The sequence below is a fragment of the Triplophysa rosa genome, linkage group LG15 (assembly GCF_024868665.1).
Source record: "Triplophysa rosa linkage group LG15, Trosa_1v2, whole genome shotgun sequence".
NCBI lineage: Eukaryota > Metazoa > Chordata > Actinopteri > Cypriniformes > Nemacheilidae > Triplophysa > Triplophysa rosa.
In genome coordinates, this window is record NC_079904.1 from 4,676,694 (window position 1) to 4,703,393 (window position 26,700).

Here is a 26,700-nt window from a genome sequence, read left to right on the forward strand (position 1 = left end):
TTCTAATAATTGTCTTAAATACAGTTTAGCTAGGATATTTTTTTGTGAACCCTAAATGAACTTAATGAGAACTTTGAAATGTACATTTAAACTCTTTCTAAGTTCTTTAGTTATTGTAAATTCTTGGCCACCATTGACTACCATAGAAGGAAAAATTGCTTTAAGTTTCTTTGTTCTGTTGAACACAAAAGAAGATATTTTGAAGAATGCACTTTGACAACCATTGCAAATTTTCCTATGGTAGTCAATGTTGGCCAAGAACTGTTTGGTTACAGCATTCTTCCGAATATCTTTCTCTGTGTTCATCAGAACAAAGATATTTATACAGATTTGTTTCTTTCTTCCTTCCTTCCTCTCTCCTTCTAATGTAATCATTATAAACCATCGCCTTCTCGCTTGATCTACGATTCATTGTTCTTCATTGTCTGTTATCAGCTTTGATATGCACACAATCTTACAAATGCTCTATTAGTCCGCCCACTAAAATGTTTGGACATGAACATACCCAGTGTCCACCACACAAGAACAACAGGGGTCCTTGAATGTGTCATTATGTGTTTTAGATTTCTCGTTTTAACCATTTCAAACCGACATGTGTGCTTTTATATATGCTCTTTGATTGCTTCCGGATATTTATTCCTTTCTATTCGGTATTTTAAATATAGATTATAATTGAATTCTAAAACATTTTACATATTCATATTGAATCAGCAATTAATAAGAACTCATCAGTAAATAAGTCACGTTTTTTAATGTAGCTGCATGAATGCATTCAGAAAAGTGGTCTTGGAAAGAATTGTGCATTGTTCTGGCTGAAACTTCTAAGTTTGCATGGAAGCAGACAAACTGAGCTTTTGTACCCAGTGTTAATGGGAAGCCTACAGACATTCACAATACACATGACTGTCATTCGTGCCCACATTAACAGTTTACACACTCTTTAAATCCCTCCTCACCTCAGAACCCCCGTGCGTGCGGCATGCTCGGATTTAATGTGTCATAGTTTAAATACCCGCTCAATTCTGCGGTCTCTTGGTTGTATTTGCAGTCTCATCTCTGCAGAGCACCATTAAAATCACTGACGGAAGCAGCAGATGGAATTGGATTACCGGCGGACAATGGAGGCAGGCCAAGATGCGCCGGGCATGGGAGCCTCCTTCATTAGCCTGAGCTCATTCTGTAGTTAATGCTTTGCGGCGCTAACGCTGGGAACGCTACAGCTCGTCCTGGCTCTGGGTCTGAATGTGAAGCTCTCTATTCAACCTGCCCCGGCTGATTGATTAGCTTTTGTCTCTCTGATTAAAGGCGGCTCGTGTCCCCTCGTGCCGCAAGACTTATATAAATGGGAAGAGGCCTGTGAGAAAGCGAGATTGAGCGAGCGAGAGAGACGGGCTAAAGGAAAGCGAAGGGTTCGGAGAATGAGATTTGGCTTTGTCACAGGGAGAGTAAACTTTAATCTCAATCAGGGACTGAAAAGCAGCGTGTGTGGCATGGCGGGCAATCGCTAATGGATGTTTCTACTGCTTCGGCTGCCAAGTAATAATCATAAGAAGACATTATGTGCACATAAGGAAGGGAAAATAACATTACGAGAAACGTTTGCGCGGACCTCAGCATCCATTTAGTGATGGTTTTGCTTTATGTCCTGCTAACCTGCGGTATAAATTTACCATGGTTATGGGTGTTGTTAGTAAAAACAAGTAAAAAAGGCCTGTTCGCACCAAGAACGATAACTTTAAAGATAACTCTAATGATAATTATATTAGCATACACTACAATTGACAATGACATTGTTATACTAAGCTTGTGCGCTTCAGTTTCACAATTTAAAGGTCCAGTTTACAACATTTAGCGGCATCTAGAGGTGAGGTTGCAAATTGCAACCAACGGCTCACTCCACCCCTCCCTTTCGAAGCACTACAGTGGCTGACACAGGACTAAGATGTCATCACGTTTTTGCTTCTTTGCCGAAGGAGATAACGTATTTATGAAACGCGCTCTGTAGAACAGTTTGTCCGTTTAGGGCTACTGTCGAAACAACTTGGCGAATTCCATGTAAGGGGACCCGCTGTGTATGTAGATAGAAATAGCTCATTCTAAGGTAATAAGAACATAACACTTCATTATGTAAGGTCTTTTTACATCTCTGAAGACATATAGTATATTGCATTTCTGTCAATAGATCCTCCAAAAAATGACACACAGCACCTTTAAGTGAGAACTTCAAATTCGAATGGAATGACAAATAATTGCACTATTCTCTTGAATTTTGGATGACTTAAAACTTTATAGATAGCTTTATAACTAAAGTTATCGTCCTAGGTGTGAACAGGCCTTTAAACATCGTAAAATCAGAGCAGTAAATGGCCTTGATTAGCTTGATGCTTATGTTAAATGGCAACAACAGCAATATGGTAAACTTTGCCAATGTTCAATAAATAATTAAACTTATACTAATAATCTCAGTAAGCAGCTCTTCTGCTGTATGATATGGTAGACAGCAATTAAAAAGCATAAGGAGGCAATGGTTAATTAAATAAACGAGCTGTTTGCCATTTTGATGGCTTGAAGCAATGTACCCGTAGCTGGTGGAGCAGGGTGCTAGCAACGCTGAGGTCATAGGTTCAATTCCAATTGAAGACACATGCTGATATAATGAATGTTTTGAATGCAATGTAATTGTGTTGAACTACAGCATCTGCCAAGATAAGAAATCTAAATTGTAATAACATGTCGAACTATTGGTCAAATGTCTATTTTACCATGGCTTTAAATGCAGTTTTTAAATCAGATTGTAAAACTATGGTGTTTTATTAGAAACTTTTGGATAATACTCTGATATACCGGCATATCCGAATTTTTACTGTGTGCTTTGCTGTCCCACATTGTCAGCGTTTGGTCAATTATTTTGAGGCACTTCATTTTTTAAGACCATTCCAATTAAATCTGTATCCACTGTTCGGCCCATTAATGGATTTTTCTCTCGTATTTATGGATCTAATTACTCGTGTATAAAAAAATACTTGATAAATGTGTCACTTTGAGCTCACTTTAGGCTGCCCCAAAATGCTATTTACGCCACTGTCTATAAAACGGGGGCCCAGGGGCCACATTAATGATGATCCAGGGTCCCAGCCTCAAACAACGGCCCGCAGCTTTCTATAAAACCCTTAAGCCTATGATAATGCTAGGGTGTCTGATCTCTTTTTTTCCATTGGGAATTCTGTCAATAAGCCCCGGTGTCCACAATAGCCCGTTGGAAAAAACTGCAAATTGGAGTTTTAATAGTGTTGTCAACACAGCATCTTTCACACCGGAGCATAATGTAGCATAATTAAGCCACATTTGCATTTTGCTAAGCATTTGCACACAGTGCAGGTTGTGTTTTGCGGCATATGGGTTCGCTTCAACCCCTGGCTTCATGGTGTATTAGCTGATTTCAGTGGTGGCTTTAGTTTTTTCCACAAGACTTGAGTCGGGTCAATCAATCGTTATTCTTCTTCTTCTGTGCTTCTGTGCTACGAGCTAACAGTGCTTCTGGGAATAGGGTGTGATGCGTGTCTCATCGGGCAGGAAGAGCTTTTGATAATAAAGGTATTATGGAGAAGGGAGTGGTAATATCACACACTGGCTCGTGTTAAGCCATCCACACTGGGGTTTTTTTGGCTAATGGAGAACAAGCTATTAAGGAAACAGATGGTAATACATTCGTTTTTAGCCTTGTGTTTAAAGCATTATTGAGGAGAGTGAAAATAAACAGAAAAACAAGCTTATTTGGTATCATTGAAGGCTGAAGGCAAACAGGTGGATACCGGTTTTATTCAAGCACAATACTGAATTGAAGTGTTCTTAGAGATCAAGTGGTAGAGCAATGCATGCAGGGCAGAGGTCGTGTGTTTGATCCCCAAGAAATGTGTAGCTTGAATACACCTTAAGTCGCTTTGAATAAAAGCATCTGACAAATGCATAAATAGAAAATCTAATCTAAGGTGCATCAGAGAGATGTGAAGATTCTTGGCTAAATGTTCTTAGTTTGAGTCAATTGAGGTGTGCATTTATCATTTGATGTTAGAGTGAACAAATTAAATATATATTACACTACACTACACTAGTTCAATTGCAAAAACAGATTTCTAAAAAATCGTGTTTTATTGTGCATTTACATTTAGTCATTTAGCAGATGCTATTATCCAAAGCAACTTACAGATGAGGTATACAATAGAAACCATATGCGCCGATTTCTTTTTTCGACAGTGGGTGCTCGTCGGAGTCGGCACATCACCACGTCCCGAACCCAAACCCCACCCCTCAGGCCCCAACCACCGAAACGCACATGCCTGACACCAAAGATATTTTTTTCATAAGCAAATTATAACTTAAAATATTTTTCAAATTCACAACGAACAATTCATCATGTCTATTACTTACTTTACAGCGGAGCATATACGGAAGAAAGTATAAAACATTTTAACTTAAATGTTCACTTCACTATTATTATTATTTTTTTATTCAGTGTACCATTAGCAAATAAAGTGAGTGAAAAGTGAAAGTGAAAAAAAGTGAAGTGATAAAATGATAACATTAACAACAACAACAACCATAGTTTAAAATCCAAAATAATTTGTTTTGCTCCAGAATATCAGTTATAGAGAAAAAAACATTCCTGAACATACTAACATATTAAACAGAGGCCTAATAAAAATATTACACATAGGGCCTATGCCTTTTTAAGCCATAACATAACAGCTTCAAGAATACATTTAAGAATAAACGAAATAGTAAAACGAACAATTACATTGCTCCAGATCTTCAGTTCCTAAAACGAAGCCTGAACCCACGAGCAAATCGTATAAAGCACATTTATCGTTTCTAAGAAATAGAGATTTTATACGCCTAAGCTTATAATTTAGATGGAAACCCATTTTAAATTCAACTCTACATAAATAACAACTTAAAACATTTTGACATTCTTAGCCTATTCATCAGTTAGGTAAAGTCCAACGAATAATTCATATTGCGCCAAATCTTCAGTCAAAACCGGAGCTTTACGGGGTTTTTAGGAGGATCTATTGACAGAAATGCAATATAATATACAAAACTATTTCTTCAGAGGTGTATAAAAACCTTACGTAATGAACCATTATTTGTAATACCTTTGAATATGCTGTTTATATCTACATACAGAGCGGCCCTACATACATTGAATTCGCCGCCATGTTTTGTACAGCAGCCCTAAACGGACAAACAACTCTACAACGCGTGTTTCCTCTTCCTCTCCGCTGCGGTATCATGGTGAAACGGATCGTGGGATGATCTTTCTCTCCAACGTCTCTCTGCTGGAAACTATCTCCATAGATATCTGTGAGCATCTCTGCTAAAAGCCTTAGTAACTTGTCTCTGCTGGAAAGTCTTTATAATATTAACGCAGGTCCTAGCTCCTGCCTGACTTTTATTCTGCTTTTTATACCTAAAATCCACAGAATGTTTATTTTATGTAATAAATAAGACATCGCTCGTTCTACAGTCTTTCTAATGCCCGCAAAATCTCTTCCCTGCGTCAACATGAGAACGACATCTTTTTGTACTGTGGTGGCCACCGTCGTGTGTCGGTGTTGGTTGAACCTCCTTATTGAAACGGCCCCAGAACATCTCTTGGTCACAGAAACTTTAAGCGCGCGGCGAATCGAACAAAAAAGATGGTAATAATAAAGCAATTGTGACCAAACTGTGACAAAAATGACAATAGATAGAAATTCACAATAAAAGGAGAAATGCTTCATACAAAAATCCTGCGCATCTTGGTGTCAGTCTCTCCTTTCATGATACCTTTCATTATAATTGAGAGCATTATATTCATTACAGTTCACAGCAGACATGGTCGCCAGATGTACGCTAACACAAGCTCAAACGAAACGCCCAGACAAAAGAAGACACGCCCCTTGGGGAGACGCATGCGGAGCGGGTCACAGGCTGGTCAGCACTGGGCAGAACCGGACAGGATCCACAGATTAATAGACTCTGGAACATTGTGTGCTGGTCATAAATTTCCAGCAGAAGCATCGCTCAATAACACATAGGTTATTACCTGGCATTGTTTTCTCAGTAGAACTGTGAATATAGCAGTCTCTGCCTACGTCTCGGCCATTTGATATTCATGCTGCTATTGAACCCTCTGAAGCATCTCTATTGATGTTCACTTGAGTAGATGTTTGTTAAATGACGCTTTTGAGGTCTCGATAGCATTCATGTGTTCATCGGTTGGTTGTAACCTTCATCAAGACACTTTGAACTTTACGTTTATGCATTTAGCAGATGCTTTTATCCGAACTGACTAATATCATTTTGTCTCAGTATTGAATGTGTTTCCCTGGAATCTAACCCGTGACCTTTGCACTGCTATCAAATGAGCTATGGGAACGCTTAATCTGTTACATCACAAAAGGGTTGATTCAACCGGCGTGTATTTTTGTTTCATTTCTAGAGAAGACCTTGAGGTTTGGGGATGTTAAATGCCGGTCCTCGTGTGAATGCAGCTGGAGGTTCGGTTGCCATTAGCATTAGCTTTATGAGGCTGGCTGTTTGTTGCTCCTTCGGGGATAAAATCGTGACCTCCATCCCGCTCTGCTTTGGAAGTACCGTGGCTTGTGGTATTGACACGAGTGTCATGTCCAATCAGCGAATGAGGCTGGCCTGGAGCACGCAGAGCTGCGAGGCTGGACTTGCCAGCTTTCATTTCCAAGTCATCGCTGGTTCGCGGAAGGGTGGGGGTTTTACTCCAGAGAGCCCCATGCCTCAGTTCTAATGAATCGCTTGTATGACAGGGGTATTCCTCTGGCTGCCCGCTGGACGCGTGCGCCTTTACATGTGGCCTGACAGACCGCCGTCTCACACTGCCTTTCATATGACATCATTAGTGTTCTCATAAGCTAATGGAATACAGTGCAGCGGATAAGTAAAAATCTAATCTGTACAAATCTGTACAACGCAAATAAATGCTTGTCAGTGTGTAGTTCTTATTTCTTTGTTTTCTTTTTTTGTTTTGTCTCTAGATCAGCATCTTGGAACGACAGATATTTGATTTCCTCGGATACCAGTGGGCTCCAATACTCACAAACTTCATCCACATCATCACGGTGATTCTCGGCCTCTTTGGGACGGTACAGTTTAGGCCACGATATGTGACCGGGGTGAGTTGAAAAGCCTGAAAAGTGTTTGAACGTTTTATCAACATAAAGATAAGCATGTTGTAAATACCAGTGTTCCTAAAATAATATTTCATGTTTGTTGTTGTTGATAAAATTGCAGGACGGGATACAATGTCATGCGATAATTCACAGATCACTTTTCCCAAACATAAGAACAGCAGTTTTACACACGATTGACAATTGTGTATCAGTTCATCAGTGATGTTTTGACTAATATTCTGAAAACAACAGTTGCCCCTAAACTGTAAGTGTAAATTTTTTTTTAAAAGTACATTTTTATGTTTGTTATTTTGTTGTCACTTAAAACCCCTGGCCAAGTGAACAGTCAAACAAAGATATATAGTATCAATACTATTGGAACAGGTCACTGCCCTAAATGTGACTCGGACCAAGTCATTAGCGTGTCCCCCACTGGAATAAACAGCACTCAATATGGCAGTGGGCAGCCAGAGAAAAGCAGAGACAGTGTCCTACAGAGATAAATTGCTCATATTCAAACATTACTCTTGCTTATATCCGTTTTGGGGATGCTGTCAGGACAGATTTTATTCTAATTCATCTTGGCACGTTCCAGTGGTTGGCAAGGAGCCAAATGAGGTTCCACTACATGGCCACATCTTCTGTATCTAATGTCCTGACATCATGTCAGGTTACAAGATGGCAAAAATCCCCCCCATCTTCAAACCTCAATGGTCTAGTGCTTTCAAGCACGAGTTCCTTAGAAAAGGGTTAGGCCACACTGCCTTCTCTAAAATACCTTCATAACCTCCTCCCCATGGATCCAATCAGAAAGTGTGTTAGAGATATCAAGCAGGATTATGAAACTTAATTGAAAGCAATGGCTCTGTCTAGACTCCCTTCCACCCCCAGACCTTGAGGGGTCCTTCCTCTTATACAGCAGTCAGGGGATGTCAACCACGCTTTAGTTGGAAGACAGGCGTGATGCGGTGATCTTTGGCCCCAGCCTGAGGCACAAATATAAAAATGCATATCTGTAAATAAGAAACAGCTACCCCGCAACTGACAAACGCCGAGGTTGATCTCCACTGTTGTTTAAGGTCAGGGTAAATAAACCGTTGCTGTAATGTCAAACTCAGTCTGAAATCATTTCTAGTGAGCTACAGATTCAGCAGCAAATCATTCTTATGCAAGACTCTCAAGACACCATCCAGGATTGTTTGCACAGTGGTTTCAGATGAACAGCAAGGGTGTTTTCTCAGAAGAGGACAGGGAGAAGGGATCTCCTCAAAATTCAGATCGACAGTACAAAAATGTAAAAGAATCTGAATAGGTGAACTTGAAGAAATGACTTGTTCTAATTACAAAGTAAAAACTGCTTGACTTTACGTCAGTTTAATGTACAGTAAGTTTGTGTTTATGATAAACATTTAAAGTCCCAGTGAAATTAAAAATTCCAATTCCTATTTTTTCATGAAATATTGCAGCGTTTGTTGTAAATAGCTTATCAATGTGGGTCATTCTCTTTTTAGAATTCATGTGCACTAATAATCTTCAGTTAAAATCTCAAAAATGCACTTCTGTCCTGTAGTGACTATCCATCTTAAATGACGTATGTTAAACTCCTCCCCTTCAACTGTCAGTCTGAAACCAGTTCCATTTCAAAACGCAACGGCTGTTTTTATACATCCAATAAGAACACAGTGAAAAAAAGCAAGCCACGCCCACTATTTTTCTCATTCAAAATTCCATTTTGCTCTGAAATGCGGCAAAATACAGAAGTAAAAACGATCACAACTTCCGGTTCACGGGGATTTTAAAAGCACAATTTGTATATTTGATTTATGTGACTATAATACAGATTATGTGCAGAAATGAGCATTTGGGCAAAAGATTCACACTATGCACACTAATTTGCCGAATTTTGCGCTTTCTCAAGGAAGCCTTGTGAAAATGTAATTTAGCTTTAAATTAACTCATTAACTTATAATATTACATATTGTTTATGGATTTTTTTATATTTAGTAAATTGCAGCCCAGACTTCCATGATGGAAAACCTAGACGGCATAGAAGTTAACCTTTGACTTTAGAATCACCGAGCAAACACAGTAGCATACAAGTTGGCAAATAACAAATTGTTGCAACATAATAAAATAATAGGTATGAACTGGAAAAACCTGGTAAAATGGTAATGGTAAAATAAGGCTTGATTAAAACAGGATTTCATGCATGTTAGCACACCTACATTAATGACATGCATCCATCCCACACGTCCAACAGTTCTAACAGGCACGCGTGCAAGGTGCACAAGAAAATAAATGGCAAGCGCACGGAGTCAAGGCACTGCGCAAACTGGTCAGCGTATGACATCAAAGCACCGCAGGAGCCATTCGAAATCACCAAAGTTTCAAAAAGCTTGTCAAACCTACATTTATCTAAAATAATAATATAAAGCCAGATATACACTGCACCTCTGACTGTTTTATACGCGGAAATAACGGCCAAAGCTGCGTCAATGCGCATGTGCAGTGAAGACCACAGGGTGCGCGCCATCAAGTTTCTGAAAGCCTCGTCAGTGTCAGATGCACGCGGTTGTTTAAGTGGAAACAGGTGGAATATGATTTTGCTTTGGGAAAACCCTAATGCTGAGATGGCACTTTGCTTCCTCAGGATTGTTGTACATCTGTAAAGTAAGGCGAAAGCATATCCACGTTTTTATCAAAGCTTTTTATCAGAGTCCACATTGATCGATCTACTAGTGGTACTTTTAGAGAGCTACTCAAATACGCGTGTCATTAACCGCTCATTTTCAGGCGCTAAGGATCATGTTTTTCCATCATATAATTTGGATTGATTTTGCATTTCTCCTCATTCGCTGAATTGCATCCAAATAGGTGTTGTTTTATCCAAAGATCACGGCCTCCCTAACAGACCCCAGAGTTCTCACATTTTAATCGCTATAAACGTGCTTCCGCTAATGCCTGTAAACGAAAACAACGTCCTCGTCTTTCAACAAATTCATTTAACAACGTCGGTTTGCTGCATTCCCTAATGATGCGAATAACACAACGAGACCTGCGTTTATTTAACCAAAATTTACTTGTTTTTCAGAAATGCCCTCTGCGCTGGCTCAGCTGCGTTTGTCTCGTTGTTTTTTAATAACATCCCGCTGTTTCGATAAGCGGTAGCTCATGATCCAGGGTGCGAGCCACCTTCACAAACTCCCACACAGGGCTCCTGCTTTCAAAGTCAAATACAGCATCTCCCCGCTCTGCTCCTCTGGCAGATTTGCGATCTGTGCAGGCTGAATGTTTAAAGAAACACATCAAGAATTAATTACAGAGAAAATCTCCCACTTGCGCTTTAGCGGGCCAATTAATCACCCATATGCAAATGTGTGTTTGTTGGTTGCTGTGAGTCTTTCAAACACCCGTTTCTCGTCTCTTTTACAGTATGCCGTGTGGTTGGTGCTGTGGATGACCTGGAACGTCTTTATCATCTGCTTCTATCTGGAAGTGGGTGACCTTTTAAAGGTAATGCCTGATTTTGTACTAGCTTTGCAGTGCATAATTCCTCGGCTTGGCCTTATTATGAGTCTAAGCTCTAGAAATGCCATTTCTGTGTTGTTTTGACATTTTAAAAGCTGCGTTTTAATAAATAAGTCATATTTTAATTAACATACCATTAGTTGTGCGACTGGGAAAGATGTACTTTTGTCAGATGTTATAACTGGGTCTGAAATACCATCCAGAGAGATTTACACTATGATGGCCTCTGGTACTTATAGCTCGGGTTAAGAATTTGATTTTAAATATTAAACTTCATTATAGGCTGTTTGTGCTTTGGCTTCACACGGTTTGTTGACTGTAGGAGTGCTTTTCTTTTTTAAAGCAACCTGCTTTTTTTATCCAGAAGAAAATGAAACGGGTGAAAAAGATGCTGTAGATTTATATTGAAGGAACCAGTGATTTGACTTGACCCTTATTCAGTAGAGCCACCACCTAATAACTATCCAGAACAACCTCACCATTGCAAAGCAAAACAACCACAACACCTTAGCACTGTGATGGCAAGTTTAGCACAGGGAGCCGTCTGTAATTATTTCACGCGGATGTAACTCTGTAAAGATATTTTTGCCTGTGTTTTCTCGACCTGTCGTTTTTCATTTCAGCTAATAATTCATTTCATTTTCTGCTCATGTGAATAAAAAAACGAGCATGTAATTAAAATGTCAAACATTATACCCAATTAAATGACAAACCAGCCATGAAAATTAATTGCAAGATTAATGAAGCACTGTATATGTATAACATTTTTATCATGAAAACACTTATGATTCCACATTAGCAAATAAGACTGTTTTAATTTTGATTTGTGCAAATTTATTTACATGATATACAGTATATGTGAGAATATTATATGGGTAGTTGAGAAATAGACCACAAAAATGTAGAAAAAAAAACAAACAATAACAATATATCTCTCTTGTTCCATTTTATTTTATAAAAATATTAATAATACAAAGTTAAATATAATTAACAGTTTGTTTTCTACATTGTTGCTGTCACACTATGACATATATATATATATATATATATATATATATACTATATATGTCATGATTGGTGAGGGAACAAGGACCCAAGTACAGAGGACCCAGACGCAGACAGCGGGTAATGGGTTAAACAGACTTTTAATAAACAATTAACAAAACAAAGACCCACGTAGGGGGTAAAATAACAGACTATAAACATGACAGATAACAAGAACATGGACTAACTACACTAAACTAAACTAAACTAAACTAAACTAAACTAGAGACAAACATTTGAATTAAATACAAAATAACTAAACTACATTAAACTACACTGACAAGACAGGAACTCACCAGACAAAGGACACGCACACAACAGTACAATAATCCAGCACAAGACAGAGGACACAGGGGCATTAAATAAGGGGACAAATAAAGAGGGAACAGGTGTGGGGCATGAAACCAATAACGAGCTATTAAGGAGACGAAAGGGCGGGAACAGAGACCCGACACCGGAGAGTGGAAGGCCAACAGGGCAAAAATCGCCTCTCTCCACATGAAACAAGAGGTTCTGTCACGATTCTGCCTCTAGGTCAAGAAAAGCAAGACAAGATGGGGCAGAACCATGACAATATATATACGGTATATCAACTACCCATACTACTGTACTTTGTTCATCATGAACACCAGCTTCTATAATACCATTGTTTTATTTTAAAATATATTTCCAACCATGTCCAGTAAAATTCTAAATCCATGCTGTATAGACCAAATTGCGATTTAAACAGTGGTCCAGAAGCATTTCCAGTTTAACTTTTTTTAGTAGTTTATTAATTATCTTACATATATGATTACATTTTAAAGAGATACCACTTAGATTCTGTTGTAAATGTTCTCTTGGTTGTATTTTGTTTAGGGAATGCACGGATATGTAAATTTTGGCCAATAACGATAACCGATGATTCTTTAACATTGGAAGCCGATAACCAATATATTGGCCGATATTCCGTATCTAAATATTAATATAAAGTTCCCCAAGATTGAAACAAAAGGCAAAAAGTGGACAACTGCTTTTATTTGAAAACATTGACTGCAGAAAACAAGGTAACCATTAGTTCTCTTTTTCCCTGAAAATCATGTACAAAGCCTACTTTACACTAGTTAACGATTCTTTAACCTTCAAACTTTTCTGGTATAATTTTACTTAATAAACAAATTATAGGTGTTCTTCCAGAGCAACCCAGAAAAGTGTTCTTAATAGCCACATGTCTAACAGGTCTCAAGACAGGAAACATTCAGACAGCAGTGTGATTCAAGCAATATGTTTTTGTTCCTATAAGTTACACATTCATAACTATCTACATACTGTACCTACATCAACAATGTTTTGCTAATTGCAGTAAGTGAATGATCATGACAGAAAGACAGAACGGTACAGTATTTTAACTGTGAGCAGTGTGCAGCTGCAGAAGTTTGACCAGAGGAAATTATTTATGTTTTATCGGCTATAATATATTGGCCTAATTTTTATTATTGGCCGATACCGCTAACATTAACAATGACCATTAATCAATAATAATTTATCGTGCATCCGTAATTTTGTTCAAACGTTTGTGCGGTTTTAAAAAACTACAACAGGAAGTTCTACCAGGAACAGAAAGTTCTACCAGAAAGACTCGGAAGGCAAAATGTTTGGCAATAAACATTTATTAAACAACTGATCACAACAAGGTGCGAATATGGTAAATGTATATAGTTCCGCATCCAGAGGGTCAAGAATTCCTGCACTTCCTGCCTGAAGATGAAGGCAGGGGTGCAGCCAACCCCCCTGGGGTTAATGGACAGGGACCATCCTGGTGGTGGTGGGGAGGATGGGGGTGAATGTCTGCTGCTTCAACTGCAAATGCAAACAGAGGGTAAGTGCGATCTTATATATTCCAGTGTTAGATGGTGATTGGTTAGGTGATGATTGGTTAGGTCTATACGTAGTGAGTGATGCAAGATTGAGTCTTCCTGGCAGAACTTGCTCTGAAGCTTACATTTCTGCTGGACCACCTTTGGACTACCACGCTTACGCCTTCCGAAGTGGTCTATATTGAGGCCAGTTTTTTTAAATAGGATTGTGATTGGAAATTGCTCCACAAACATTAAAGGTTGGAGACGTTTTTCTTGTGTAAGTAATGTTGTGCAGTAACACAATTTAGAGCTCATATGGAAATCATTCACAAAGCAGAAATCATTTCTGAAAGTTTTTTGAGGTATATGTTAGACAAAATCGAGTATTGATTAAAATCACACTATGGCTGAAGCCAATGTCTGCACTCCTTTTCTTTGAGCCTGTAATAGAGATTGATTCTTTAATCTTTATATCACCTAGAAATGTCTGGCGGTCACTTGGGTCTTATAGTTGATGTGTCACTATAGTGTCCAATCTTATCAAGAATCTCAGGTGACAGAATGAATATTTCACCATCCTGTTCGTGCTGTGCTAGGTATGATGTCTAAAATATCTGACGGATCACCTGATGGAGCCATCGTAGCTCTGTTATCATCAGGGATGTAGCAACCATTATAACTGGAGGACATAATCATTACCATTTCATGAGCCATTTGACTTGGTTTCATTTAAGAATATTTAGAGCGCTCAGATTCAGACTTTTCCAAAAAGTGTTGACGCATCATGATGCCACCAGGGCGGGGACACCCGCTTCTGAGCTTCACAGTGGTTGTGTGTAGTTGGTCCTTTGGATTGGCAGTCGTGCTGTGTCTCTTCAGCTCTCCGTCGGAGGGGCTGGCAACCTGTCACAGCTCCAGCTTTGTGGCAGAAATTGAGAGCCTCTACAAACCTCCGGAGAGGCTCTCCGTGGGTTCTCATTGGCGTTCGACGCCCTCTCCGTTTTTAACTACAGAATTCACACAGCTTCTCTTCCCACAAGGGATGTTGTCAGTCGTCGTCGGCTGGAGAAAAAAGTCACTCGGATATCCTTGATATCTCGGCAGTCTGTCTTGAAATAGAGTGAACTTGAAGCGGAAAACAAATCGCAGTTCTGCGGCACACATGCTAGTTTAATTAGTGAGAGAAGTTATAGGATATTAGTTAGCTTCATTTATTTCCTTGTGACGGTGCGGCTCATGATTTATTAATGTGGGTGTAATGTGTTTAACCAGGAGAGAAACTGTCGAGACCCACGTAGGCAATTAGATTTGGATCGCATGGAAACAAATGAAGATGAATACAAAGGACAAATCCCAGTCTCTATTTCGTTTCGGGTCACACAATCCTCGATACAAATCAAGACTCACTCTATTACTTATATGACAATTACTACAGCAACAGGACAAGACAAATAGGTGTATTAGCACTTTTCTTTTGCTTTTGGGAACAAAGGTGGTGTTTTAGTTTGCAGCAGGAGACAAAAGCATCATGATCTATCCATCACATAACTAAGTTTTAGTCTTAAAGGGGTCATATGGCGCGAATACGTGTTTTTCTGTGTCTTTGGTGTGTTATAAGTCGCCCACAGAGGTGGACAGTAACGAAGTAAATTTACCTGAGTACTGTACTTAAGTACACTTTTTGAATATCTGTACTTTACTTGAGTATTATTTTTTCTGAGTACTTGTACTTTAACTTGACTACATTTGAAAGACAAATATCGTACGTTTTACTCCACTACATTTATATAAGATCCAAAAGTAGATAATGGTTTCTATGCAGCGGGGTTTCCTGTGTGCGCAATTTATCTGGCTTGCGATCTGCCAGGACCTTTTAATGTTGCCAAGTATTTCAGTTTTTCTATGCTCGCGGTTTTCCGGCAAGCTTTGAATGGCCATTTGGCAGATTTTTTTAACGCAAATCTGGCAACTCTGGGATCTTCCCGCTAAACTAATGTAAACGTAGGCGCTGATACACCGTTGATGGCGCTCTAAAAAGGCAAATAGAACAATAAAAGAGGAAAAAGGCACATGATAAAGTGTGGTGTAATCATCTGTGGGTTACGATCAGTCAAAGATCGTAGAAACATTGTCATGAAAATGATCGGCATAACGGCTAAACGGTAAATAAGCATCACATACACCTTGAGCTACGCGTGCGTGTTAACTTCTGATCTGCTGCTATATCATTTAAAGCGATTTGGAAAATGAATGATGTTTTTACTGAAGTAACTATAGTTGAAGTATTCCTGTTGAAATAAAAACAATAGAACCCTGCCCAAAATACAACATAAAATGTAATGGATTTAATGGTTATAATGGGAATTGTACTATGGATACTTGTTGTCTACTTGTATGTGATGGATTCTATTGCTGGGATGGTAAATCCTATTGGAATAAAACCCAAAACACACTACAAAGAGGAATTTAATTTAAAAATCTCATTCTAATTCAAAAATTCATTGTTTTTTTCAGCAGGGATGGTATTTGCAGTAAAACCACAGTATCAACATATTTACCATTTTCTATATATGGGAACCATACTCCAATTAATAATCTTTAGTAAAACCACAGCAACTAAACATATAATGAACATAGTTCATTATACTAGCTATAGTTTACAGTATGTTTGTAGTTAAATTATGGTAATACAAATGGTAATAAATCCAACAAACACATGGCTTCTACACTTTACTATTTACAAGAACCTTACTACTTACTGGTAAATTGCTGCTAAAACTGGTAAAGGGAATATACAAAATAAAAGAACACTGCTCATAAATACATATAGGCCTAGGGGGCTAATGAGGATAATTAGGCTAAATGATCATACAGGATTATATCTAAACTAAACATATGTGTGCTAAACATATAAAGCTCTTAAAGGAGTTGCTCACTGCAAAATTTGCCCCCATTGACTTTCCATAGTAGGAATAAAAACTACTATGGAAAGTCAATGGGGGCAAATTTTGAAGTGAACTACTCCTTTAATACCACTGATACTGTGAGCTACTCAGTGTATTCAGTAGGTCGCTTCAGAGGCATAAGGTATACGACAATAAAACAATGCATAACTGACATAAAGGAAATTTAATTTTAATACTTGAGTACTTTTAAAAGCACGTACTTCTGTACTTTTACTTAAGTAAGAATCTGTCTTTACAACTTTTACTTGTAGTGGAGTAATATTTGACCAGTAGTATCTGTACTTTCACTCAAGTAAGGAAGTTGTGTACTTCGTCCACCTCTGGTCGCCCATGCATGTATTAGACACGTAAAATTGCGAAAATGAAAGTGTCGGAACAAAAGGTGCATTCTATGTAAAAGCAAATGCTCACCCAGACCTGCCTGAAACGCCTCGTGTAACCACACCCCCACAAATCCACGTCAGTTCGTGGTATGATTTGACTAAGACCGCCCAAATGTATACGCAAGTAAGGTGTCAGTACAATTGCTTTGGAACCTGATGTTCCAAATATGGTAAGAGGCGTTACATTTCCGTTGCACGCTTGCAGTATTCGACCAATCACTACGCACTGGTGAACTGGCCAATCATAGCACACCTCGCTTTCAGAGCGATGAGCTTTGCAAAAAATCTGCGCGTTTCAGAGAGGCGGGGCAAAGAGGAGATACAAACATGCACTATATGTGGAAAATACAGCATTTTTGAAAATATTCGTTTTAGCCGTGTCATATGACCCCTTTAATGATATAAGAGTTTCTAATGCTAAATTTGTAATACTTGATGCTCAAGAAAAACTTTGAATACCTTGTAAGTCACTGGATAAAATGCATTGATTTAAACGATTGCATATTCCTTCAACGTGGACCCGGCTGTGTAGTTTAATTTTGAGGTGCATAAGTCATTTTCTGTTTACCAAATATTCCCTATAAATCTAAATGTATGAATATGCATAAGGTTATTGTCTGTCACATAGCCTTCCCCCCGTATCTCCACATCTGCCTGTTTGGAATGAGATTTGGAAGCCATTACTTGAGGATAGGGTGCTGAGCAAAAGTCACACCGGAGAGACGGAGAAGGTGGCCAAAGTAAATATCACAGCAGACTCCATCCAGTCCACTAGTTTATAAACAAACACAGACAGTCTGGCGATGATGAGGTTGCCCACTGCACCTCCTTTTGCAATCTGGAAGACTCCCCTCCGTACCCCGTCCTTGAGGGCAGAATGAACGCTTTCCTTTTCTAAGACCTAGTTTAGTAAACGCTGTATGTCTGGAGCTTTCTGCATTCATATTGGCTATTTAAGGATATTGGTCTGTGCATATTCGTCTGTGCATGCCTTTTATTGCAGGTCACTTTGGAAAGAGAGCATCTGCTAAGATTAGAAATGTAAATGTAGTTTAATGCTGGCTAGTTTATAGGTGCAAACTACATTTTTTTTTTCTGTGGAAAAATATATAAACATCTCTAAAACAGCTAATTTAATTGAGAAGTAAAATTGCATATTAAGGCTCGTTTTCAGAAGATGCATCTGTATCTTAAATTACTTTAATTTTTTACCCTAATGGTCAATTTTGTGAGGATAAAAACAAGAAAATGGAATTAGTCAATGCGATATGAAAAATAATCAAATCTTGATCATTTCTTAAAACAAGCCTTACAAAATGTTGCTTCTTGTTTTAGGGAGGTTTAGTTATGTTTTTTGTACACTCTTATAAAAAGGTGCTTCAAACGGTTCCATAAAGAGCCTTTAACATCTGAGAAACCTTTCTGTTTCACAAAAGGTTCTTTGTGGCGAAAAAAGGTTCTTCAGATTATAAACAAATACGAAAGAGAAAGAACCTTCTGACTGAATGGTTCTTTGTGGAACCAAAAATGGTTCTCTATTTTTATGACTGTAAAACAAGACAAAGATGAAGAAAAGGATTTTAGCGGTATAGCGGATATGGATCGGCCCTTTGATATGTGTGATCTTTAAGTTATCACCGTTGAGACCATTAAGCGGATCTTATTTTGGGTTCTTGTGCAAATCAAAAGTTTTTAAGCAAATGCTTTGGGACTCAACATTCACCCCACGTCTATGGTGGGAATATTTAGGCATGGGTATAGGACTGTATCTGTATTTTGAGCCTCTGAGCTTGCGTCGTCAGTTTTCAAATGATATAGTGTACAGAATGTGCCGACTTTGTTGTTTGCATGCACAGTTAATACACAAACCCTCAGCTTATTCTTAGAGTTTCAAAGGCTTATTCTAAGCTATTCAAAAGCAAATTCCTCAAACTTTTACCCGGTCCCCTTTTTAATATAAGGATTTCACAGTGTCTGAGTTGGTAATATCGTTGAAAATAACATCAACTTAATCCACAGAACTTTGTTGCCAGGGGTTTATTCCCCCCGTACAAGGCAGTGTGCTTAAAATGTCCAGCCCTGTCATCGTACCCAGAGCCCAAATATTGAGTAAAAATGTAGAAAGTCTCAAAAACTGTCAGTGGGGGAAAGTGATAAGGTGATTTATAGTCAATTTCACTCTGAGCTGGTGAGGAGAAGCTCTGGCTGCTGTCAGCCATGGACCCTCGAAACAAATGACTCAGAGCCCATGCAGTGGCTCAATAAGGCTATCATTTCCCATCAGGACACATCACTGCCACACGGCCACGGAGAAAGCAAATGCTCGGGCAGGTGAGTCAGTGCTAAACCTGCGTGTGGCTGCCTGGTCTAATGTGCCACTTTGGCTGGCAGAAAAGCTCATAGATATAATTGTGTGCCTGAATGCAGCGCTGTGACCGCGGCAAAGTTTGTGCCCTAATAAGACCCAAATGGTCTGAGTTTGACAGTACTGACTTCAGATTTTAGAGCAGAAATTGCTGGCTAGTTTGCTAGTTGTTTCGTGTAAAAACAGAGGACTTTAACTAACCATGAGTGTAATTGTTTGTTTATGTGTACTTTTTATGAAGGCATGGAGGCATGTTTTGTGGAGTGAGTGGGTCTTTTCGCTTTCGCTAGTTTTTCTGTTGTAATGTTGTTGTAGTACAGTATATTATCAGAGTTGTTCAACATTCAGTAGTGAATGCATTTAAAGTTCCACTTCAGGTTATAAACTTAAGGATGTGTTTTTGTAATTCAGTCTAGAATTGATATAATTTAAATGGCAATTTAATGAAATCCATAGAAGTGCCCCATGTGTAGCACTTTGGGGTGTAACTGTATGTTGTGGAACGAAATGTCACAATCCTAAAATAATTGCAGTAGGTGTTATAGTTGTGTGGTGATGTCCTTACATTATCACATTGGTTTAATCCTATTGGTTGAGCTGCTAACATGTGATGTGTGTCAACATATACAGTATAATGTCATAAAGGGATAGTTCACCCAGAAATGAAAATTCTTACATCATTTACTCACCCTCATGCTGTTTCAAACCTATGTGACTTTCTTCTGCAGAACACAAAAGATATTTTGAAGAACGTTGGTAACCGAACAACATTGACCCCCATTCACTGGAGTAGTTTTAGGTTAACGTGAAGGAAGAGAACAGGGTGACAGCTGCATCTTATCGCTGATGAACACGAACCTTCCAGCTTCCAGTGTTATTAAAAATGACAATGAGATTCCCCTTCCAACGTGCCATTAAGATTGGAGTGACACTAATGCGCCATTCAGAGGTTGACTGTGTGCTGGAGGTCTTACCTCCGTCTCTGAGAGCAGGATTCCTATTTTCCACACTGTTAATTCATTTGTTCAAACTGGATTTAGACCCGACTTCACTAGAACGCAAGGCCAGCCTTTACAAGATATAGTGCAAGTCAAAATGGGGTTTTTTTAGCATTCGTAGGCCCTATTTGGTGGCTGAAGTAGGCCTGCTGTGAATGTATAAAATATTCACTGTCAAAATTTGGTCCAGTTGATTTTATTTTGCAAATTTTGATATTAAAAATGTGAAAAAGATGCCGGCGGGACACCAGGGCGGGGACACCAGCCCCTATGGTCCGAAACATACAGTATGTTTGCCTTTTCAACAGGTCAGTCCTTCTTATAGTTAAAAGATAAAAGATTAAGTTTTGCTGGCCTTGGATACATTTCGTTCCTCATTTTTAGTCAGGCATATGCACAATTCCTTATTAAAATAGGTGGGCATATGGCACATGCTTGCGCATGCCCTCGACTAAGCCGCTGCTTTTGAGACCCAAGAAGACGTTCGCATTGTTCGCCTCTGTGCTCAGAGTTTAGTTTGTCATTTTGTCCGTTTGTTGTTCGTCAGTAATCTTGAGGGAAAGTCTGTTCATTAAAGAATCTTTTCAGCGTTTTTGGAAGCTACTGCTATCAATCATGCCTCGGCAGGGGGCCTGAGTTTGGGTCCCGTCGCGCGTTTTGTGAAGGAAGCGTGTCATCCTCAATGTCACTCTGCACAAAACAAACAAACACGCAAAAACCCACAGATCTGCTCAGAGGAGAGAATATGTTCCCGTAACTCACCCACACAGATAATCAGACGCTGGCACATTAAATTTCAGCAGGGTTGAGTCATAGGCAATAAAATACACAACGCACTATTGGCAGTTCTTTGGGAATGCCTCAACTATGAAATGAGAAAAATTGTTCAGAGCTGAAGCTGGTTCTGCGTTTAAGCTAGTCGTTCTAGCATGTCCTAATCAGCAATTTGTCTGTTCACCCTGTGCAGTGTGATGCAATCACAGCCAATCCGAAGATATGAGTTGTGTAACATACTGGCTTTTGGACCAATGAGATTACACAGTGGACGGTTTGCTTAGGTTTTATCTCGTACAGCACCTCACTGAAGCCACTCCCCATCTCCTATGTAGTGTATATTGGGTGTTGAATATTCTGTCTGTAAAACCTCATTCCCTACATTCCTTCACTCTTTTTACCCACAATGGTGTGCACTTGCTGACTCAGACAAATCACAACATGTTTCAACCTGAGACGGCCCAATGTGTCTGAAATTGCTCACTTATTTAGTTCACTTCTTTCCCCTAAAGTGGACTCGCTATTTGGGGAACAACTGAATATGTGAGTGCAGTGGCGGCGTTTCACCAAAACCTAGGGTATGGCAAAATTTCCTCTGGCCATACAACAACGACATTCCAAAGTAACGGAACCACATCATATCTAAACAAAACAAAACGTGTACAAGAATCCACGAAACTGAATGAATGCACGAACATGCACAAAGACTTACAGATAACAAATCCTACCCTCATATCGTTTAAAATGTGTTTTTTAAAGCTCTAATTTCTGCAGCAAAAGGGCGACTCCAACAAAATATCTACTAAACCATCTGCCATTTATTACTGTGTGTGACAATCGCTTTAAACCCACAAATAGATGCCAAATCCAAAACAAGACACATAAGAACAGCACTCGCCTAGTCCAGCTGTGCAATCGCAGTGGGCTCCTAACACAACCCCATCGTGTCTGACCACCACCCATGGCTACAATGGAGGGTCATTTAGTTTTTTGGGAATGTTTAACCTGCAAGATCAGTGATACTGTATGCTGGCTACAAACAAGGACCGCTAGGGTCAATTACGTTAGCTAACAACACAGTTGACTTACCCTTCCAATGACAACCAAGCAGGTTAAAGCCAGCATACTCCAAAGTTGAATATCCATTACAAAATTCACGTCAATTTTTACCACTCCAGGTTTTTAAAGAGTCTCCGGAGTTGGACGATGAAAAGTTGATGAGGTTGTTGTAGATATTAGAATCCTGCAGGTCAGGAAAGCTATCCGTTTCTTTATTGATACAGGTTAAAGCCACAATATGGAAGAATTTTGTTATGAAATATCCCCAAATCACTTGCACGGTGTGATATATTTCATGCAGTTGTGTACTTACATTATCCCAAATGTTCGCAAGAATGTACAAATCCAGAGAAATTCCTATTCAAAATAATGGCCCGTCCCTTGTCTCCCTTGTATTCGTCACATATCACATATATGCTCCGCACTACCCTCAGTTTCCGGTTGTAGAAGCTAGTGGTTATACAGCATCTGTTGTTCTGTTATTATGGATCACGATTACTCTTTGGCGAGTAAAAGAAACCCAAAAATAGTGTAAATATAGGCCAAATGAGGCAAGCAGGCTTATGGACAAACGAAGAAATAAAACAAGGATTAATATCGGCGTGGCGTTTTCTAAATGAAGAGAGCTTCGCGACCAAATTGGACTTAACAGAGACTCCGCTCTCGCATGTGTTTTAATAGACAGGTAAGCACTTTTTTTTTATTGTACTCGAAATACTCATGCACAGATTATTTGAATAGTTATGAATGCAGTTACCCTATGAAATACGGTATATGTCGCACAAAAATATGTAGCCAATAACGTTACTTGTAAATGCTGTGGGTTCGTTCAAATTAACTTAAACGACGACTGTAGTTTGAAACAGGTAAAACTGTGCAGCATTACGCTACCAAATCAATTGACAAAGTCCAATATCTAACGTAGCATTACAGTCCACGTTTCTTGCAAGCTAATTCATTACGATGACATAAAATAAAATTAATTCATTACCTCGTCCGTGAACATGATGGGCGATCTCCATACGCCTCTGGATTGTGAAAATGACATGTCCCATAATTCCACTCTCCTACATAACGTCATTTAGCTTCGCCTTTTGTTGTTGTTTCGAAAGTGCGCCATCTAGCGGTCCAAATATTCCATATTGTGGCTTTAAAAGCACCCCGGGGACATTATAGGGATCTGTTATGTTTAATCTATTAAGTTTTGCTCTGCACACGTCTATGTCTTTTGAATTAAAGTGCGCAGTGAACTCTGTTGCCTTGAAACTCATGCTGGCGCCATTCAATTCATATTCACTCCCGGCTGTTCTTGCCTGTCAGCATGGCGGTGTAAACAGAAAAGGTCACGTGACTGCCGGAGCTCTATATAGGCCGAACATGAAATTAACAGCAAACAGGATTAAATATGAAACATGTCTTACCTTGTCGCAGTGCAGTTTATTGCGTAAGTAGCGGCGAGGTTGACGCAGTGCAAAATCTGTGACAAGTTCATAAATGAAAACACAGGTAACGTTAATCCAAAAGACCCGCGGATATTTAGTGCAGTAAACTGCGACTGCGCAACCCTGACATTTTAGAATTATTCACAGATAATGTAACAAATATTATTCATCTTGCAATATTTATACATATGGCTTGGGCAGATGAGATTGTTATGTGACTGTTAAAATAAAAAATAATAATTGCCAATTTATTAGCATATGTCGATAATAAAGACCTCCCTACTTACCTTACCATATGCTTGATTATTAAATAGTTTTTATAGTTTCTTCACTTTGTTGAAAATAAATGCCTGTATAATCTAATATGTGATTTTAAAATGTAGACAAGCTAATGGTGGATTCGAACCTGCGATAGTGTCAAAAATTGTCTTACCCACTACATGCTTCCGACACCCATGCTAAAAGTATACAGTAGTCTAAAATATTTTGATTATCTTTAATAAGCATCAATATGCACACTTTGTTTCCACTGTTTTGTCTGAGTTCTAGGGTATGAAAACTGCCATACGCAAACACCGCCCCTGTGTGATAGAGTGGTTTTGGCTAGTATTTGCTTATTTAGACAAACTGCTAATTTATTGTGAAAATAACTTAAAAAGAAAAACAAGGATTGAAAGTATTAATGTACTAATGCAATATCATGAGCAACTGATATTCATAAAAATATATCAATAGTTCCTAATAGGAAATTTATCTTAAAAAGATTGTTCATCAAAAATAAATGATAATAAATATAATTAATAATAATAATTTATAATTATAGATAGTATTAATAAATATTGCTATTATAATAATACATATTGTTTTTTATTTACTCACACTCATGTCCTTTTAACGTTTTATGACCTCTTTTTTCTGCAAAACACAAAAGAAGATATTTTGAAGAACATTGGTAACCAAACAACATTGGTCCCCATTTACTTCCATTGAATGGACACTAAAAATGAGACATTTCTCAAAGTTCTGAATGACTTAAAGATGAATAAATGATAACATTTTTGTTTTTGGGAGACCCTTTAAGCTGATATGTGTTTTGAACCATGATTTTTGGTTTCTAGCTGGACCAACCTGGACCAGCTCAACTAACATTTTTCAAAATACATGCGCTAGCATGTTGTCCCCTAGATTGTCCCCTAGCTCAACAATGACCAGCACAAAACCAAAACTAACCCAACCAGGATCAGCCTCATGCAGGGAGAACAATCTGTCAGCCCAGGGATTCATCAGGGATGAAGTCATTTGTCCAAAATGATGTGATTGGCAGGGCTCGACCAGCAGATTGCACGAGTAGCCACTTGTCGTTTCATGACATGATTTCAGCCATCGTGTGAGAGTTGTGTCGGCGTGAGAGTAAAAAAGTCACCCGCAGGTCAGGATGCAATCAAAGCGCCCGTCTTATGGGCGGTGGGGGGCAGGAGGTGAGCAGAGAAAAACAGGAAGCCGCATAGCGGTATCCCAGTGAGGGCAGCCTGATGGAAGGTTTTGAGGAGAAAAGGAGATCCTCTGAAAGTGGTAATATGATGAAATATCCATTTATCTTTACAGCCCTTTAAGTTTTAGACCTGCAAAAAGCAGAAGATAGATGTTACTTTGGCATTGTGTTTCTCAGTGTCAAGGAAATGCGGTCATATAGTATAACCTTCACTGTAGTATTGAAAAGTAGTATGTCGTCGAAAGTGCAGAAGAATTAAGCGATTCTTTTTATATTTTTTCAAAGCTTTTTTGATTCTGAAGGTAGAGATGTAAGAAAATTAACCTGTAACTGGGTCTCTCTGTCTTTGAAACACTGTCACATCATGAATGAATGATTCTCTCTATCCAGACATCGTGCGTTACGCAAGAGTCAGTGATCAACATTCTCAACCAGCACCTATGCGATGAAATTTTAATAGCAAATTAAAAACACCCACCTGTTTGAGCTCTCAAAGAGATGTAAGTAAATTGCAGTGGACTGCTTACATTGTTTAATTGTAACATAAGTATTCTGAATGAGGCTTTTGGAGGAGGTGTTGACCTTTGCGTAGATTGATCAAGGAGTGTCAGGAAGGTGTTTTAATGATGTATTAAACTTAAATGAAAGGCTAATCTTTATAGCTGCTGTATGAAATGAGTATGGATTGACTTTTGTTGAGTCGGTCCAACACAATCTCACTGGAATTCGCATGAATTTGTGCGAATTTGTATTTTATTTGTACACTTGAATAAGATTTGTTTTCTCCCCAGTGACGTACGGTTTAGAGGTGAGACTTCAGTATTACTTTTTTCTAATAATCGTGCGCCTTTTTCTGATTCACATTGTACAAAGTTATACGAATTAGCCACCTCGTAAAATAGTTGATCAGGTTGATCGTTCAAGATCTTCTGGATGTCTTTTACTATTGGTCTGAGATATTTTGGCACCGTGATAATGGGTCAAATTTGAATAGATGAGATATGTTTGTTTTTATATTGAAATATATTTTGATTGCATTTGATTTGAACTCGCGAGATGTCTGAGCACAATTTGTGACAATGTTGACATCTGTGTGAGTAAATGTTTTCTCTTTAAGCCAAATATAAGTTGCAAATTACTTCCAAGCAAAATTATCCGTTTGCTTTCTATTTAATCTCATCACTGTCTAGCGCAAACCATTGTAGCTGAAAAGATCATTTGTGATTTTTCTTTTGGATTATGTCTAGACTTATAATTATGATGGACCATATTCATGCTGAGTGTTATTAAGAGTAATAAATAACCGTGCGTATGTGTGATCATTTGGATGCATCTGTGTGTATATTGCTTTAAACTTTGACTGGTCCTCTAATGAGTATGAAATCTCTTTCTTTCTTTCTCTCTGTGCTCCATTAGCAATTAGTTCATTGGCTGTGAAACACTGATGCTCATTGTAAAGGTCAAGCTTCATTTGCAGTTGCCTGTGAGAAGTTTTTTCCTATTCAAGCCGTCAAAAATGAATCATTTAATTGGAAATCTCAGTGTTTAGTTACTTGTGTATAGACAGATAAGTTCTTATTGCAATAATCATTGTTCCTCATTTTCTTTAATGTGATGTGGAAATGCC

At 38.6% G+C, this 26,700-nt stretch overlaps 1 protein-coding gene across 2 annotated transcripts in view; it reads left to right on the top strand.

Annotated features, from left to right (window-relative positions):
- Positions 1-26,700, top strand: part of nkain2 (sodium/potassium transporting ATPase interacting 2) — a 127,962-nt gene that overhangs the window by 38,496 nt on the left and 62,766 nt on the right. For both annotated transcript variants that reach the window (XM_057353187.1, XM_057353186.1), the window contains exons 2-3: positions 7,050-7,187; positions 10,617-10,697. In XM_057353187.1, coding sequence (XP_057209170.1) covers positions 7,050-7,187; positions 10,617-10,697 — 219 coding nt within the window. The remainder of the gene's footprint in view (positions 1-7,049; positions 7,188-10,616; positions 10,698-26,700) is intronic.